General features: G+C 46.9%; 1 protein-coding gene across 1 annotated transcript in view; it reads right to left on the bottom strand.

Annotated features, from left to right (window-relative positions):
• Window positions 1–4,596, bottom strand: part of WIPI2 (WD repeat domain, phosphoinositide interacting 2) — a 171,389-nt gene extending 166,793 nt beyond the window's left edge. The window contains exon 1 of the mRNA XM_078665016.1: window positions 4,353–4,596. Within this exon, the coding sequence (XP_078521142.1) occupies window positions 4,353–4,426 (74 nt within the window). The 5' untranslated portion in view covers window positions 4,427–4,596. The remainder of the gene's footprint in view (window positions 1–4,352) is intronic.
• Between the last annotated feature and the right edge of the window lie 15,123 nt (window positions 4,597–19,719).

Here is a 19,719-nt window from a genome sequence, read left to right as displayed (position 1 = left end):
GTGGGACAGCTTCTTCTTTCTTCTGACAGGAATGAACTTTGGTCCTAACTTTTCAAAATCGGTCCAACTTCTGCACACTGTTCTTAGAGCGTGGGTCAAGATAGGAGGCTCAGTCTCTGACACTTTTCACATATAGTGTGGCACCCGATAGGGATGCCCCCTTACGTTTTGTCATTGCGATAGAACCTATGCTCAAATTAAAATAATAGAATGGGCCCACGGCAAATCAGACAGAGTGGTTCTATATTCTGACAACAACCCTATATTTTTAGATGAGCTTCATTGTTCAGAGCTAACAGCCCTCTAGGTATTGCACATTGTTAGGAACTTTTCTGGATTACATATTAATATAGCCAAACCCTTGGTATATCCCATTGAGCACCCCCCACAGCGACTGGAGTGGGCTAGTGACCTGCAGATGCTGGTGAGAGGATTTAATTACCTGGAGGAGTATGTTACTGGCGACACTCGACTGGCATGGGTGGATGAAGAAAAAGTGGCCAAAGGTAGATCAGTTAAGCAAAGCCCTGGAGTTATGGTTGACGCTCCCCCTCTCCAACTTGGGAGACTCAGCCATCATTAAGATGGTGGTCCTCCCTCACATGCTATATCTGCTGCAAAACTATCCCTATGATTTTACTAGGTTATTCTTAACCTGTATCAATGCCTCATTGAGGTGTGTTGTTGTGGAGCCTTTGTCATCGCGAATAGCCGTCTAAATGTTGCAAATGTACATACAACGAGGGAGCTGACCACCCCCCCCAGACGTAGCCTTATTATAGGGCTGCCCAACTGACGTCTTACACAAATAGTGGTTTCACACCTCTGAAGACTTTGAGAAATGGGCAATGCGGGATACGAATATCCCCGGTTTGCTTATGGAGGGGGACCTCCTCCCAGGACCTGCTGCCAGCCACGAGGGTAGAGTTCCAGGCGTGGGTGGCAACTGTGAAGGCACTGGAGGATCTCCCTGATTACAATCCACTGGAAATAAAGGCAATGTTGGGAGAGATGAAGTCCCACAAGATCGCACAGATTTACCACTCTCTGGTGGTAACACTATTGAGAGACTGAGGGAGTTGTGGGAGGGAGACCTGGGCTCTCCTGCCGACAAATTGAGGTAGGCACTAACGTCTCGGAGGGAGCCCACAATTGCTTTGGAATACTGTGCCATATAAGTAAAGTATCTGCATTATGCACTGCTTTTACACAACAGATTCTGGAAGCTGGAGGTTCTGCCTTCACCACTGTTTACAGTGCTCGACCCAGACGGAAGAACTTCTCCACATGGTGTGGGGGTGCGAGGTTAACCTCCTTTTGTGAACGTGTTCTGGAGTGTTTGGGTGAGGTGCTCAGCTGGAGGCAGCCCAGGAATCCCAGGATGAGTTTCCTACATGTCACAGTAGACATTGACAGCAACAGATGCAAAGTGGCACTGTTGTGGTTTGGGCTAATGGTGGTCAAGAGAGGCACAGCAAAAGCATAGAAGGATCCCGAGCCTCCATCACTAGAAGACTGGATGAGGGGTTGGATCGATGTATGACTATGGAGAGTCTTGTGTATATTACCAGGAGGTAGCCAATTAAACATGCTTAGATATAGGAGGACTGGTGCCAATTTAGAGTTGTTCTCATTGAACCAAGTGCCGGTTACCCGCGATATTTTGACGTAATGTCGGACGTGCTTGGAGAGCGGCAGCGGCATGGTTCATTAATCCCTTGTTCCACTGTCAAGGCTCCATACCTTCAGGTTTCCCTTTGTGTGCTTTTTTTGGTGTCCTAGTGTTCACCATCTTCCAACAAATCCCTCGCTATTTTAGGGCCATTCGAAGAGTACCACTCACCCCATGACAGGTCTTGCGTTTTCCCACTGTGTCCCTTATGTGTGGTGCCTCCCTCAGTATGTGTGTCATCTCGTTGGTGTCCCAGAAGTCACCGTTTAGGGACTCTGGGCATTTCACAGTTCTTCAGGGCCCCAATATGTCAGCTTTTGCTGCACCCCCCCCTGCTCCCAATATGCCACATCCTACCTTCCTCAGTATGTCATCTCATTGGTGCCCCATATGACAGCTTTTAGGGACTCTAGGCATATGACAGTTCTTCGGGTCCCAATATGCCATTTTGGTTGCCCCCGCCTACCAATATGCCACATCCTTAATATCACCAAATTGCCATCTCCTAGGAGCCGTATATCATTCACTCTTCCTGTGATGCCTCAATATGTTATAGGTTCCCCCCCTTTGACTATCTCAATATGTTATAAGCACCGCTCTGTTACCCAATGAGTTTCGTTGGCAACAATTAGTAGGCAATCCCAAATTCTTGATCCTACCTTAAGGAAGCAACATGCTAGAAAATCTCAATTGCAGGTGCTAGCAGGGTATCCATATTTCTGTTTTTACTAAAAATAATAGTGAATGGGACCACAAAAGCTATCAAAAATAAGAATTGTGACAAAGTTATTATTTTGTATTTCACCTCTTTATTAAATAGAATTTATTAGCAAACATCTCACTTTCATGAAACATTTTACTACATTAATATGAGAAAATATCCTATTCTCAATAGGAATTGAGGGCCTCATCAAATTAACGGGGACTTGTATCCTAAATAAGTCTCCGACTGCCTAGGGAAGCATACTGTGTAGCAGTATCGGTACGGGGTCCTTCAACTTTGATTTTATACTAGGCAACCCAGAACTGAGAATATTTCATCATCAGTTACTCTAACCAATAACCTCTCAAGCAACCTCATGAACTAGATCCCATTACATCTCAGGCATCCAAGAAGCATGCCTTAACCAATAACTCACCTCACTACTTGCATCCCTGTGTGCCCAGACTTCCTCTCTCACCACAATCTGACAGAGCCTTTGTTTGGAACCAATGTTAATGCACATCCTGAAGTAATGTCCTCTTCTGTAGAATCCACCTTTCTTCTAATTTCTCAGAAACTTGTTTGCTCCTTCCAGTTGAAAAATGCTTCGGAGCCTGTGGTCTAATATGAGGTGCCCAATAGTCCCATTTTTAGACAAAGGACTACTATTCTTATCAGTTGGACGGGTGAACCAAATTCATCCTGGAGCCCTCAATGGTCAAAATAGTTGAAATTATTTATTGCTCATAAACAAAAATAATTCATAGTAAGCAAAACTCTCAAACCAAGACATTTTCACTCAATTTACATTATCCCAGAACCTCTTCAATCTGTCTTCTCACTAGACACCAAACACACTCTTCTAAACGCCCAACCCATTTGCATTCAATACATACCCTTACCCATTCCCAATCCGAGCCTTTTCCTATCACCCATGCCGTTTGTTGTTCTGAGCACTTTCTCTGCTTTATAAATCCCGATAGTAAACTTCTTACGGGGTAACCCAGAAATCCCGATGTCATCTTCATTTTTTGATACCTTCGAAGCGCCCGGCCCATTTTACACTACGTTTAAGGTTTACCTGCATATGCAATGCACTAGCCGTCTAGTAAACGTGACACCAAAACTCGAAGAACATCAAACAAAGGAACATTTACGAGTCCTTATTCTAAACAAATGACTGTGCAGCAGGATTGAGCAAACAAAGCATCACGTGCCATTAATTTTCATAAGCCTGCCCATACAAGGTATGAGTGGGTGAACTATTTCACATAAGCACAAAGTTACAATGTGCTCATCTATACTTTTCTAAAAGTCCCTCCCTTCCCTGTCATTTTATGTGAACGAGAAGTGTGACAATTCTATATGGTTCAGTTAGCACAAGATTAAATTATGCTAAAGTTCAATTAAATTCTGGTAGTTACTCAATGCGCCCTGAAGTGTGGCCCCCAACCTGCCACCCAATGGGTTTTGTATCCGTGGTCATCCCATGGTCACTGTCCCTATTCCGTCCCCAGGTGCTCATCTCGTCGTCACACCATATGTACCCACCCACTGTCTCCCCAGTGGCTGCTATCCTCTATGCACTCATTACACAGCAGTCAAGCACACCCCAATAATTGTCAAGTGACTCGTCATATTTGACAGTTTCAGCAAGTTCCAGGGCTAAAGCCATTAATGCGTTGTCTGGTGCTATTATTACGTCTCTACTTGTTGGTAAAAGACAACTACACGTGGAAACTGAAGTTGGTTAGCAGAAGTGGTCACAGGTCACATATGTCATGAGGCCACTTGCAAGCTATGCCCCATGTTAACTCGTACGAGCACGCTCATACATACACCATATTGTCAGATCTCCCTTCTATGATTCCCAAGTGAACCATCCTCCACGATTTGGCATGGTCTATTCGCCACAGTATTGCCCTGACATGCCCCCAGCATGGTCTAACAGTCCCCTCCCATGCATGTGACCCTTACGTGTTGTCCTGGTTGAAGTTTGCGAAAAGCAGCTGTCCGTTGCCGGCCTCGCCACTCTGACTGGCCAGGTTCATGGCTGCAGCTGATCACGCCGCCCCCTCCTCCTCCTGCTGGGGCTCAGCGGGCCTCTTGAGGCCTCCACATCTCCCCAGAACCCGGTTGTTTACGCTCGGCCACTCAGACACTTGAGCATCAGCTTTGCACAGGCGCACTTCCGACTTCACCAAAACTTCGTCACCTGTGCGCCTGCGCAGTCGCGGTATTGTGCGAATCAACCAACCCTCGTCAAGTAAACCAAAATTTACGGAACTCCCAATGGAACTCTAAAGCTAGGAAATCGGCCATCTTGAAGTGAAGGCTCTCGAGCTCGCTACTATTGGTACAGCGCTAGGAACATTAAAGGCAATGTACAGTATGCATACAAGTTTTAAAAATAGTCTGCTTTCTCAAAATCACAATTTATGGTAGGTTTTGTTTGAAATTTAGAAAATTAATGACCTCAGACTTTTTAATTTTTTAAGGTGAAACATTAGCATTGAAGTAAACGTATAGGTACAATATAGCCCTTTTTATTATCTGTTGGTCTGTTGTCGTGTCCCATTTACATTTTTCGTGCGCCCACTACTGCATGAAGCCTTTGGCTGACCACTGTGAATGATGGCGTTCGTTTCCTTCATAAGGAACACGCGTGCACATAAAATAGGTCCGTTTATTGCGAGTGGGACTACTATTGCAATGTGGGGGTTTGGGAACAAAACTAGTTGGGTTCTCCAATTAAAAAATAAAATATTTGTGAAAGCTCCGAGAAAATTGTTTGTACAAAAAAAAACACGGCAAAGCCAAAAGGCTGGCACCCAATAAGCCAGGCCTATGACTTTACTACAAATACCTGTTGAAATATCATACATGCGAATAGACCCGATTCGGTCGGGAGACTCACGATTTGTGAAGCTAAAAATGGCTTTATTTTGGCTGTTTTCCTCCTGAAATTGCCCCTTCTTCAACAGAAGTCAATGGGGGAAATATTACATTCTCCCAATTATTTTCTTTAAATCTCCCTCTTTCCTCTTCTAAAATGTTGTTGGCATGTATGAAATGTGTACTTTGCTAGTATGGCAAACCAGTGTTAAGTTCACTGATCCTAATACAGCAGTTGTGAAAGGAAAGGGGAGAGTGCACTAATCTTTCTGCCATCGTTTCCACTGATGACTGGCATATTTTTATTGCAAGAAATTGAAATGGTAAGTGTTCAAAATCTAATACTGCATATAAACTTAATGTTTCCTTAAGTTTAAGGATATTTTCATGTTTGATAAGTGGAATGTACCTGCATTTGTGACTAGAGGTTATTGTGCTACGTTACATTGCATATAGCTTCCAAGTTATCTTAAGTTACGTTACCTTACGTAACATTAGCTGCCAAGTTATGCAAATTTAAGATCATTACTATCTTGTAGTGGGAACGGTTATGAGTAAATGGGATGACACAAGGAGCCTGGCACTGAGAACATCAGTAGTATAGACATTTCTTTGCGTAGGCAGCATTTGTTTACAGGGGAGACTGGGAGGAAGGAGATCTAACACAATAATTCTACGTCAACAGAAAGTAACAGCATAAGTAAGTCCCAATGTCTGCTATGCTATAAGTGTGCTGTTTGGGTACCTGTAAGAACCGTTTTATAAAAGTAGTAGCACATTGCCTGATTGAGCAAAATTGTCTCAAATGATATCAAGCACATTTCAGATGGCCTTTTTAGGACTTGCCAGAGACAGCGCATGCGTTGTCGCTTGCAAGACTATTTAGAGATCTTTAAAAAAAATATAAAAAGGGCTTAGAGACCACCCATTACTTACCATTGGTTGGCTTCCTTGTCACTTTTATTTCTTTTACTTTCATTCCTCCGCGGAACCTGTTTCATTTTGCTGTTTGCTCAAGACAGCTTTGGGAGGATTTTGGTTTCAGCTCATTAGATTCAACATACATACCAAAGTACTGCAGGGAATTAGCTGCTTGTGCTTGATATAAGTTGCTCAGTATCCCTACCAGGTCTAAAACACATTTATTTGAAAACAAACCAGTTCTCGCAGAAGCGCCATTCATAGTACTCCTGCTAAAAAGCTCCTGCATTGGATCAAAGGCATCAGTTGTTTACATTGATCATAGTTTGAGATAATTGGAACAATACTGGATTATTATTGCATTTATATAGCACAAGGCTGTGAAGCGCTATAGGACAATTTAGTGGCAACTTGGTCAACTTCCCTTATCATACAATTCCACTCCACTCCACCCAGTTGCACTCCATTCCAAACAATTCCACTCCACTCTATGCCACATATTGCCACTCCCCTCCATGCCACACTATTCCACTCCACTCCATGCTATACAATTCCATGCCACACAATGCAACTCCACTCCAGGCCAAACAATTCCGCACCACAAAATTCCACTCCACTCTAAGCTATACAATTCCATGTCACACAGTTCCACTCCACTCCACGCTACACATTTCCACACCACACAGTTCCACACCACGGCGCACAATCCCACTTCACTTCGTGCCACACAGTTCTACTTCACGCCACACAATTCCACCCCACTCTATGCTACACAATTCCACTCCATGTTATTCCATGCCACACAATTCTAACCACTCCATTCCATACAGTTCCACCCCATTCTACTCCCTCCACTCCATGCCCCACAGTTCCATGCCTCACAATTCCGCTCCACACAATTAAACTCTACGCCACACAATTCCACTCCACTTGATGCCACACAATATCACTCTTCTCCATGCCACATAATTACATTTCACACCACACTATTCCAAGCTTCACAATGCCACTCCACCCCACACAATTCCACTCCACCCTAAACAATTCCATGCCACACCATTCTACACCACTCCAAACCAGTGTAACTCCAATTGATGCCACACAATTCTTTTCCACTCCATTCTATACAATTACATTCCATGCCACACTATTCCAAGCTACACAATGCCACTCTGCACCACACAATTCCACTAAAGTAAACTCCACACAATTCGACTTAGGTCCACTCCACACAATTCCACTCCACTCCTATCTAAAAAAAATCCATTCTACACCACTCCAAACCAAACAGTGTCACTCCACACCACACAATGGCACTCCATGGCACACAATTCCACTCCACGCCACACAATTCAACTCTAGTCATTGCCACTCAATTCCACATCACCCCACACAATTCCATTCCACTTCATGCCACACAATTCCACAACACTCCACCCCACACAATTGTACTCCACGTCATATAATCCCAGTCCCAGCCACATGATTACACTCTATCAACACAATTCCAGGCTGCTCCACACCACACAATTTCATGCCACACAATTCCCCTCCACGCCACACAATTCCACGCCAGAGAATTCTACCCCACTTCAAGACACCCAATTCCACTGCACTCAGTGCCACACAATTCCACGTTACTCCACACCACGACAAACAATTCCACACTACACAATTCCACTCCACTCCATGCCACACAATTCTACTCCACTGCATGCCACACAATTCCACTCCACGCCATACAATTACACTCCACTCCAAACCATACAATTACAGTCCACTCAATGCCACACAATTACACTCCACACCACTCTATTCAATGTTTACTTTATTCGATTTCAATTAGTAGAAAACCATAAAAGTATAGACATGTCATATAAATACATTTTCCTCAAATGTTACATAAATAATTAAAAATCACAGTAGATTACCAATATAGCTTAAATTTCAAAGTTCATATTAAGAGAATATACAGCAAGAAGATTAAAGTGCATCAGTCTTCGGTTATAGGTTACTTCTATGACGAATACAACATTTTAAAAAACTTGGCAACATTTAGAGCTAAGAAATCAGAATCCAAAAGTTGGAGAACCATGAAAGCAGGACGGCATTGGCGTAAGCCTAGGCTTTTTAAGATTGGAGCTAACTATCGCCTTCTAGGTTCAATATAAAATTTACAAAAAAGGGGCATATGTATAAGAGATTGGGGCGAGACACCGTCGCAGGGACAGAGGGATAGCAGCTTTGACCAGTCGTTTGCAGTTGGAAATGTGACTAGTTGATGGAAAGTGTTGAACCTAAACCGGGTCAACAAAAATCTGTCGTATGTTATGTTATGTTATGTTATCCGGATTTATAAAGCGCACAGATGCCCCAGCAAAGGGGCGTCGTAGCTGCTTAATTTCCAAGTTAGGTAAGGCTGAATAACCAAGGAGGGTTGGATCAGCAAAGAATGCTGTAGCATGGTTTTGTTAGCTTCAGAGGCCAGACGAAGGTCCTCTAGATGGCATAAGCACTGTATTTGTAACGTTTTCCTTGAGGGCTCTGCTATTTGTGGGGGGTTATGATAATATTTCTCTAAGCCCAGGTCATATAAAAACTGCTTAACATATCGGAGCCAACCGATCTTAGCAGAGTTTTTGAGTGAAAGACAGTCCTTTAGGAGACTTTGAGTGAGAACTAACTTAGCTGATGACCAGAGGCGATGCCATAACCGGATTGGCTGCATCTTTATGGTATCTGTAATGTAAGGCAAACCTAATTCTAAATGGCAACAGAAGGTTGAAGTACCCTGGGGAACGGCGAGGAGGAACCTCAAAAAACAGTTCTCCACTTTTTGGAGGGATTCTGCCTGTACGTAACCCCATACCCCTGCTCCATAAACAGCAGTGTTAATACATTTTGCCCGATAAATGTGGAGCATCCCGACCGGAGGTCTTTTTCCTAGTCACTGAGAGAAGTTTACTAAAGTCATGGTTGACTTTAAAATCAGCAATTTTCTGGCCTCTATAGCTTTTTTTCCATGAGCTTTTCTCATTTATTAAAACTCCAAGATATGGATAAGTAGTTGTATTCTTCACCCTGTAATTGTTTATATAGGTGTCTCTCCCTTTTCTTTGCTTTGGCCCGGAATTCATGGTGAAGGTTTTTTTAATGTTAATTTTTAAATCTAAGTTAGACATGAATGAGTTATATCTATTTGGTGAGCGTTGGAGTTCCAGGGGAGTGTGGGCGATAATCACGGCGTCGTCCGCGTAGAGGAGAGCAGGGACCGGACGGTTTTGAATTTGAGGTAGGTCCTGGCACCCCTCCAACATGGCTTCTTCTAGGCCATTAGTGTAGAGAGTGAAAAGGAAGGGGGCCAGGACACAACCCTGTCTGACTCCCCACTCAAGCCTAAATGGGGCTGTCAACTCTCCTCCCGCTTCGAATCTCACTCTGGCCGTTGCATTGGAGTATATTTCCCGAAGAAAATTTACTAATGGGTAATCAACACCCATCGCTGTTAAGATGTCCCAGAGCTTCGAATGACCTACGCAGTCGAAAGCTGATGTCAGATCTACGTAGGCCATGTGCAGTCCCGCCTTTAGCGTTGACATATTTGCCCGTAAGTAATGTCAGGTTTAAAACTTGGTCTATGGTGCCCAGACCTTCCCTAAATCCGTACTGGAGATCCGATAGGATCGTAATTCCGAATGAGGTCGCACACTGCTCGTCCCATCAGCGTGTGACCCCGGAGCATGATGGTCGATGTAGTAGGTATCAGCGGGTGCGCTTCTACTCGAGTCTTGAGTCTTGAGGGTATTCACTTGGTGTGCTTGCCATCCCTGGACACGTGTGTCGCGGTTACTACGTCTCGTCAGCATGGATTAGGCGTGTGCACGGGGTTGCTGCGTGGGCTGCCGAAAATATTCATAGGTCCAGATACCTTTTAGTGGCGCGCAGGTGCGTAATCTCGAGGTCGTCACCCCCACCGGCTTAAGGGAGCCTGTATAAATAGTAATTCCGAATGAGGTCGCACACTGCTCGTCCCATCAGCGTGTGACCCCGGAGCATGATGGTCGATGTAGTAGGTATCAGCGGATGCGCTTCTACCCGAGTCTTGAGTCTTGAGGGTATTCACTTGGTGTGCTTGCCATCCCTGGACACGTGTTTCGCGGTTATTACCGCTCGTCAGCAGGGATTAGGTGTGTGCACGGGGTTGCTGCGTGGGCTGCCGAAAATATTCATAGGTCCAGATACCTTTTAGTGGCGCGCAGGTGCGTAATCTCGAGGTCGTCACCCCCACCGGCTTAAGGGAGCCTGTATAAATAGTAATTCCGAATGAGGTCGCACACTGCTCGTCCCATCAGCGTGTGACCCCGGAGCATGATGGTCGATGTAGTAGGTATCAGCGGGTGCGCTTCTACCCGAGTCTTGAGTCTTGAGGGTATTCACTTGGTGTGCTTGCCATCACTGGACACGTGTTTCGCGGTTATTACCGCTCGTCAGCAGGGATTAGGGGTGTGCACGGGGTTCCTGCGTGGGCTGCCGAAAATATTCATAGGTCCAGATACCTTTCAGTGGCGCGCAGGTGCGTAATCTCGAGGTCGTCACCCCCACTGGTTTAAGGGAGCCTGTATAAATAGTAATTCCGAATGAGGTCGCACACTGCTCGTCCCATCAGCGTGTGACCCCGGAGCATGATGGTCGATGTAGTAGGTATCAGCGGGTGCGCTTCTACCCGAGTCTTGAGTCTTGAGGGTATTCACTTGGTGTGCTTGCCATCCCTGGACACGTGTTTCGCGGTTATTACCGCTCGTCAGCAGGGATTAGGCGTGTGCACGGGGTTGTTGCGTGGGCTGCCGAAAATATTCATAGGTCCAGATACCTTTTAGTGGCGCGCAGGTGCGTAATCTCGAGGTCGTCACCCCCACCGGCTTAAGGGAGCCTGTATAAATAGTAATTCCGAATGAGGTCGCACACTGCTCGTCCCATCAGCGTGTGACCCCGGAGCATGATGGTCGATGTAGTAGGTATCAGCGGGTGCGCTTCTACCCGAGTCTTGAGTCTTGAGGGTATTCACTTGGTGTGCTTGCAATCCCTGGACACGTGTTTCACGGTTATTACCGCTCATCAGCAGGGATTAGGCGTGTTCACGGGGTTGCTGCGTGGGCTGACGAAAATATTCATAGGTCCAGATACCTTTTAGTGGCGCGCAGGTGCGTAATCTCGAGGTCGTCACCCCCACTGGTTTAAGGGAGCCTGTATAAATAGTAATTCCGAATGAGGTCGCACACTGCTCGTCCCATCAGCGTGTGACCCCGGAGCATGATGGTCGATGTAGTAGGTATCAGCGGGTGCGCTTCTACCCGAGTCTTGAGTCTTGAGGGTATTCACTTGGTGTGCTTGCCATCCCTGGACACGTGTTTCGCGGTTATTACCGCTCGTCAGCAGGGATTAGGCGTGTGCACGGGGTTGTTGCGTGGGCTGCCGAAAATATTCATAGGTCCAGATACCTTTTAGTGGCGCGCAGGTGCGTAATCTCGAGGTCGTCACCCCCACCGGCTTAAGGGAGCCTGTATAAATAGTAATTCCGAATGAGGTCGCACACTGCTCGTCCCATCAGCGTGTGACCCCGGAGCATGATGGTCGATGTAGTAGGTATCAGCGGGTGCGCTTCTACCCGAGTCTTGAGTCTTGAGGGTATTCACTTGGTGTGCTTGCAATCCCTGGACACGTGTTTCACGGTTATTACCGCTCATCAGCAGGGATTAGGCGTGTTCACGGGGTTGCTGCGTGGGCTGACGAAAATATTCATAGGTCCAGATACCTTTTAGTGGCGCGCAGGTGCGTAATCTCGAGGTCGTCACCCCCACCGGTTTAAGGGAGCCTGTATAAATAGTAATTCCGAATGAGGTCGCACACTGCTCGTCCCATCAGCGTGTGACCCCGGAGCATGATGGTCGATGTAGTAGGTATCAGCGGGTGCGCTTCTACCTGAGTCTTGAGGGTATTCACTTGGTGTGCTTGCCATCCCTGGACACGTGTTTCGCGGTTATTACCGCTCGTCAGCAGGGATTAGGCGTGTGCACGGGGTTGCTGCGTGGGCTGCCGAAAATATTCATAGGTCCAGATACCTTTTAGTGGCACGCAGGTGCGTAATCTCGAGGTCGTCACCCCCACCGGCTTTTGGGAGCCTGTATAAATAGTAATTCCGAATGAGGTCGCACACTGCTCGTCCCATCAGCGTGTGACCCCGGAGCATGATGGTCGGTGTAGTAGGTATCAGCGGGTGCGCTTCTACCCGAGTCTTGAGTCTTGAGGGTATTCACATGGTGTGCTTGCCATCCCTGGACACGTGTTTCGCGGTTATTACCGGTCGTCAGCAGGGATTAGGCCTGTGCACGGGGTTGCTGCGTGGGCTGCCGAAAATATTCATAGGTCCAGATACCTTTTAGTGGCGCGCAGGTGCGTAATCTCGAGATCGTCACCCCCACTGGCTTAAGGGAGCCTGTATAAATAGTCATTCCGAATGAGGTTGCACACTGCTCGTCCCATCAGCGTGTGACCCCGGAGCATGCTGGTCGATGTAGTAGGTATCAGCGGGTGCGCCTCTACCCGAGTCTTGAGTCTTGAGGGTATTCACTTGGTGTGCTTGCCATCCCTGGAAACGTGTTTCGCGGTTATTACTGCTCGTCAGCAGGGATTAGGCGTGTGCCGGGGTTGCTGCGTGGGCTGCCGAAAATATTCATAGGTCCAGATACCTTTTAGTGGCGCGCAGGTGCGTAATCTCGAGATCGTCACCCCCACTGGCTTAAGGGAGCCTGTATAAATAGTCATTCCGAATGAGGTTGCACACTGCTCGTCCCATCAGCGTGTGACCCCGGAGCATGCTGGTTGATGTAGTAGGTATCAGCGGGTGCGCTTCTACCCGAGTCTTGAGTCTTGAGGGTATTCACTTGGTGTGCTTGCCATCCCGGACACGTGTTTTGCGGTTATTACCGCTCGTCAGCAGGGATTAGGCGTGTGCACGGGGTTGCTGCGTGGGCTGCCGAAAATATTCATAGGTCCAGATACCTTTTAGTGGCGCGCAGGTGCGTAATCTCGAGGTCGTCACCCCCACCGGCTTAAGGGAGCCTGAATAAATAGTAATTCCGAATGAGGTTGCACACTGCTCGTCCCATCAGCGTGTGACCCCGGAGCATGATGGTCGATGTAGTAGGTATCAGCGGGTGCGCCTCTACCCGAGTCTTGAGTCTTGAGGGTATTCACTTGGTGTGCTTGCCATCCCTGGACACGTGTTTCGCGGTTATTACCGCCCGTCAGCAGGGATTAGGCGTGTGCCGGGGTTGCTGCGTGGGCTGCCGAAAATATTCATAGGTCCAGATACCTTTTAGTGGCGCGCAGGTGCGTAATCTCGAGGTCGTCACCCCCACCGGCTTAAGGGAACCTGTATAAATAGTAATTCCGAATGAGGTCGCACACTGCTCGTCTCATCAGCGTGTGACCCCGGAGCATGATATTCGATGTAGTAGGTATCAGCGGGTGAGCTTCTACCCGAGTCTTGAGTCTTGAGGGTATTCACTTGGTGTGCTTGCCATCCCTGGACACGTGTTTCACGGTTATTACCGCTCGTCAGCAGGGATTAGGCGTGTGCACGATAGGATCGTGTTATCCTCAGCCCAAAGCTGTAGGCGCACTAATATAATGCACCCCACAACTTTTCCCGAAGAAGTCAAGTAATGAGATGGGACGATAGCAGGTTGGGCTTTGGCGATCCCCCTTTTTGAAGACTGGAACCAAGATGGATTCTGACCATGAGTCCAACAGTCCAACTTTGCAAGTAGATTCCAAAACCCGATGCAAAATTGGGTCCCAAAGGTCCATTTTATATTTGTAAAGGTCAACCGGGACCCCGTCGGGTCTGGCGCCTTACCCTCTCTGCTTGCCCTTAAAGCTTGCTTAACTTCAGTCAAAGTGAAGTCTAAAGCGAAAGAGGTGCATGTGGACTTAGTACTGTTAACGCTTGTCCCTGAGTGACACTGGACTATGGGCACGTTGGGAGTTTCTTCAAATATTTGGCAAAAATGAGTTATCCAGGATGATTCATCAATTGTAACTTCAATTTTACTTATTTCCCTGGATCCAGACAAAAAAGGTGTGTTAATCACCTCCCAAAAAGTGGCACTGTCGTTCGTTAAACAACTATTAAACAACTATTATGTAAATCTGCCCATAGCTCCTCTTTTAGTTCTGTTTTCCTTTGCCGTAATGCTAGGTGATAGTTTTTCCTAAGTTGGATTATCTCTTGCCTGTCTCTTACCGTTTTATTCAGAGCATTTTTAAGATTTGAATATGCTTTGGTACACGTTTTATTAAACCAGCCCACCTTGTTCTTTCTTTCCCCTTTAGTTTTAATATTTAGCGCTTCCGTTGCAGATTTGGTTAAAACCAAAAAGTTGTCAAGAATCTCCTGAGGAGTTGATGAATCAGCCAAACAGTTCATAATTGCTGTCATGGAGTTCTTAACAACTTTTTTGGTAATCGTTGCTGGGTCAGCGTGTACCCACTTAACTGAATAGCCGTTTAGTCTATTCAAGACCAAGCTTTCCTCCCCGTGGGACCTCGTCCGGTTTATCTTTCCTCGCACCAGTGGAAGAGAAAGAACAATGGAAATAGGGAAGTGGTCACTAAAAGCACAGTTGTGAGTTGTGAAGTTCGAGATAAGGGATGAGGCCCTGTTGGTCAGAAAAATAAAATCTATACAACTAGCAGCACTTCTACCGTGAAAGGTTGGAGTAAGGGGGACAGGGGGAGATAATAATTCATTGGCCAGGGCCAATTGCAAGATAAAAATTGTCTCATTCAAACAGGCCCCAGTCTGAGTATGAGTGAAATGTGTCATGTTATCTTTCTCATCTAATAGGCCACAGGTTATATTGTCATTTTGGGCACACACGAATGAATTAAAATCACCACCCCAGATGATAGTAGGGTTTTTCTTTGATATTTGTTATTAAGTTCTAAAAGGAGGTAGCAAATTTCTTTCAGGGTGTCGATCAGCTGGCATTGCTGTAAGTTATTATAAAAATTGACTATCACGAGTAAATCCAGTTTGTTATTGTCAAGAATAATTATCTGAAAATGAGCCTCGAGTTTTAGGGCTATAATTTCCCACACTGAGATTAAATTGGAAATATAAACCACCAACCCTCCTTTTGCACGCCCTGATATTGATGGAATCGCGGGGGAGAAAAAGGTTTTGTAACCATTTAAATGGATAGGTGAGACCGCCCACGTCTCTTGGAGACAGAGGATGCCTTAGGTCCGCGAGAAGGTAAGCCACTCACCAAGATTGACCTTTGAGCGTAGGCCGGCAATGTTCCAAAAAATAATGCTGAGTGGTTCCCCTTTCGTGGATTTTGCGTCAGAGGGAAGGACTGTTACAGGGCCTCCAGGTTCATTTAAGGAAATTACAGTAGTAGGAGTGCCCGAGCCTTGATCTACTCTAGTTGTTATTGGTAAACTCTGTGATGTAGAGCTATTACCAAAGTTGACTGTGGTAGGTTCTCGCTCCATCTCAGGTAGGACCAAGATGGCATTTGAGGTGGGAGGTATAATGTTTAATACCTGCGCCTCTACCAATTGTGATGTAGGGGGGGGATTTCTGAGTGAGCCTCTTTTGGGCTTTCGGTCGTGCAGGACGTGTTCCTAGAAAAATAGATTGGTTGTCAGTCCACTTCCTCAAGAGGGGATAACATTTCAAACCTATTTGAAGTTACAATAGAGCCATTCCCTGCTCCTCTGGACCTAGTGGGGGTTTATAAAAGAAACCCAGCGGGAGGGCTATAATGCTGGAATGTAGATGGGAAATCTCCTCATTAAGCTTCAGGAGAGATTTGACCATTCGGGGGGATTGAAAATTTATAACGATACAGTCACCAGGAATGGACTTTAATGAGGTGCCAACCAACCCAACTCTGTGGACCATCAGTATTTCATTTATATACTGGGGGCTAAAATTCTTGAATTAGGTCAACCAGGCTACCACTTTGTTACGGAGAGTAGGCCAGGATTCGCTCTGTCCCTATTTTAGTTCCGTAGCCCCAGTTAGAATTAGTACAAAGGGACAGGAGGCGGTGGTAGATCTAAAGTATCTGTGCTGGGTTGGACACTAGTGTTGTTTAAGTTTTCCCCTCTGTTTGACCCTCGTCTACTCTTTTCCTCCACTCTAAACTGGGGGTTAAGTTGAGGATCCTCTGCTACGTGTCTAGGTAAATTAATGCTTGAGGTTCTTTTGGGGTACCAGATGTATTTAGCTGGATCAGGGGCCTGTGTCCCTCTGTTTGTGTGGTGTTGGAAACCTTACTACTGTGGGCCGTTTTTATATTGTCCAGTGAGTTGCTTAGTGTCCCTCCAACCTCTTTCAACTGCTCGATTTTCTCCTCCATGCGGCCAAATCTTTTTTCAATGAGCTCACTCATCTGGATCATCATGGCACTGATGTGAGTTTCCAGCAACCCCCTAACTAAATCTTCAAAGAGAACCTTGCTCCCCGGTAACAATTCATTTAAATTTAAGATCGGTACTTCTGTCTGAGGGCCAAAGGTATTAGGAGGTTCCTCTGTTTGGGTTTCTGCTTGAACAGTTATTTGTGAGCGAGAGCCAGGGGCATCTTGATTCTTACCATCCTTGCCCCCCTTTCTCCCTTCATTCTAGTTCTTGCTACGTTCCCTTTCATCAGTTTGGATTGTTTCCGCGTTTGAGGCCCTATCCCTACTGATGTGGTATTTTCAGTCTCCCTATCTTGACTCGGAGGGGCTGGGGATTGTTTAACCAGGGGGGAGTTGGTGTTATTTCGTTGAATTATAACCTAAGATGTTAAAGATCTATTAGATTCTTCCTCCCTGGTCAATGGGAACTGAGAAGGATCTAGTGAGAGCCTCCGCTCGGTTAGCTGTATCTCGTGGTTGAGGAGGGACTCTGCTCTAACCAGGAAGGCATCTAATGTTCCTCCGGCACTCTTGCGTCTCTCCATCGTTCTCAGTTTTGGTGACAATGATAATGATAACCCCTATAAACAAGCTACTGCATAAACCTGTGTGGATATAAAAATAAAAACCAGCCAGTAAAACAGGAGGTGAGGACAGGGAAGCTCTGAGGTTAAAATACAAGTGCTGGGGCTGACAACAAATCTTCTTAATATGCCGCTGAGCTGGGGGGAAGTATACCAAGTATAAGATGGTAAAACTAAGGAGTGTTTTACCAGTCAACAACCCCAAAGGACAATGGTACAAAAAGAATACAAAGTACTTGGGGGCTATAAAGTAACCTTCAGTTAAAATGTCACTTTGCAATTGTTCAATACAAATGACCATACAGTAAAGTCATAAAAGGGGCTCAGAGTCAACAATGGTCTTACCGCGCCTCAGGAGATAGTCCCCGAAAATGCGCCCAAGAGGGGTGGCCCTGCCCTGCCCCTTACGGGCACAGACGGGCCCGCCCTTGGCCCGGGCTTAGCTCGGGTGCCGCCCGCGCGCATCCCGCGGTGCGTGGTGCGCTCGTCGAATTTAAAGCTCCTCTGGGCACATGCTGTGATGTCACTGGTGCGCCTGGTGTCCCGGGGCTGCTGGGTGTTGTAGTTTCGCAGTCCGGGTCTCGTTGGCCGTTTCCCTCACGGCGCAACAAGAACTTCTGGAACCCCTTGCCGTTTCCCTCACGGCTCCGAGCTGGGGCAGAAAGTGTTCAGGTAGGTTTTGCGCGTCCCGCGGTGCGTGGCACGCTCGACGAATTTAAAGCTCCTCTGGGCACAAGCTGTGATGTCACTGGTGCGCCTGGTGTCCCGGGGCTGCTGGGTGTTGTAGTTTCGCAGCCCGGGTCACGCTGGCTGTTTCCCTCACGGCGCGACAAGGACTTCTGGAATCTCTTGCCGTTTCCCTCACGGCTCCGAGCTGGGGCAGAAAGTGTTCAGGTAGGTTTTGCGTGTCCCGCGGTGCGTGGCGCTCTCTTCGAATTTAAAGCTCCTCTGGGCACAGGCTGTGATGTCACTGGTGCGCTTGGTGTCCCAGGGCTGCTGGGTGTTGTAGTTTCGCAGCCCGGGTATCGCTGGCCGTTTCCCTCATGGCGCGACAAGGACTTCTGGAACCCCTTGCCGTTTCCCTCACGGCTCGGAGCTGGGGCAGAAAGTGTTCAGGTAGGTTTTGCGCATACACACCACTCAATTCCAGGCTTCACAATTACACTCCACTCTAAACAATACCACTCCAGTCCACTCCACACAATTGCACTCCATTCCATGCCACACAACTCCACACCAGTCCATGACGTACCATGCCATTCCACACTGCACAATGACATTACATGCCACACAATTCCTCTCTCCGCCACACAATTGCACTCCACTCCTCCCACACAATTCCACTCTATGCAACATAATTCCACCCCATGCCACAATTCCACTCCACTCTGAACCTCTCATGCCACATACCTCCATGCCACCCTATTCCACACCACACAATTCCACTTCACTCTACACAATTCCACTCAATGCCACACAGTTCCACTCCCAAAAATTCCTCTCCACACCTCCCAATTCCGGACCCCTCTGCACCACACCACCCAGTTCCAATCCACACCACTCCACACAATTCCACTCCATTCTATGTCACACAATTCCATGCCACAGAATTCCACTCCACACAATGCTACATCAACTCACTTATTGCCACTGCACTCCACACCACACAATGCCACTTTGATCACATCCACTACTCATCACTCACTGCCACTCCACTCCACACAGTGCCGCTCCACTCCACCCAATGCCAATACACTCAATGCCACACATTGGCACTCCACACCACACAATGTCACTTTACTCCCCTCCACACAGTACAACTCACCCCACACCACACAATGTTATTCCACTCCAAGCCACACAATGCCATTCCACTCCACAACACACAATGCCACTCCACTCCACAAAATGCCAATCCACTCCACAAAATGCCACCCAACTCCATGCCACACAGCGCCACTCCACTCCATTCCACACAATGCCACTCCACTGCATTTCACACAAAGCTACTACACCCCACTCCAGTCCTCGCCACTTCATACAACAAATGCCCCTCCACGCCACACCACACTCTGTCACTCTACTCCACTGCACACAATGCCACTCCACTCCATACGACACAATACCGCTCCACTGTAGTCCACACAAAGCCACTCCAATCCATTTTAGTGCTCTCCACTTCAGTCACACGGTGCCCCTCAACACCACACCACACAATGTCATTCTTCTCCCCTCCAAACATTGCCACTCAACACCACACAATGTCACTCCACGGCTCATAGTGCCACTCTACGCCACACAATGCAACCACACACCCCACTATGTTATTCCACTCCTTACTACACAATGGCATTCTTCTCCATGTCACACAATGCTGCTGCACCCCAAACAATGCCACTCCACGCAACACAGTGCCACTCCACTCCATTCAACACAATGCCGTTCCACTGCACTCCACACAAAACCACT

Source organism: Lissotriton helveticus, chromosome 10, assembly GCF_964261635.1.
Source record: "Lissotriton helveticus chromosome 10, aLisHel1.1, whole genome shotgun sequence".
NCBI lineage: Eukaryota > Metazoa > Chordata > Amphibia > Caudata > Salamandridae > Lissotriton > Lissotriton helveticus.
The sequence above is the reverse complement of the archived record's forward strand: the minus strand, read 5'-3'. Positions and strand labels throughout refer to the sequence as shown.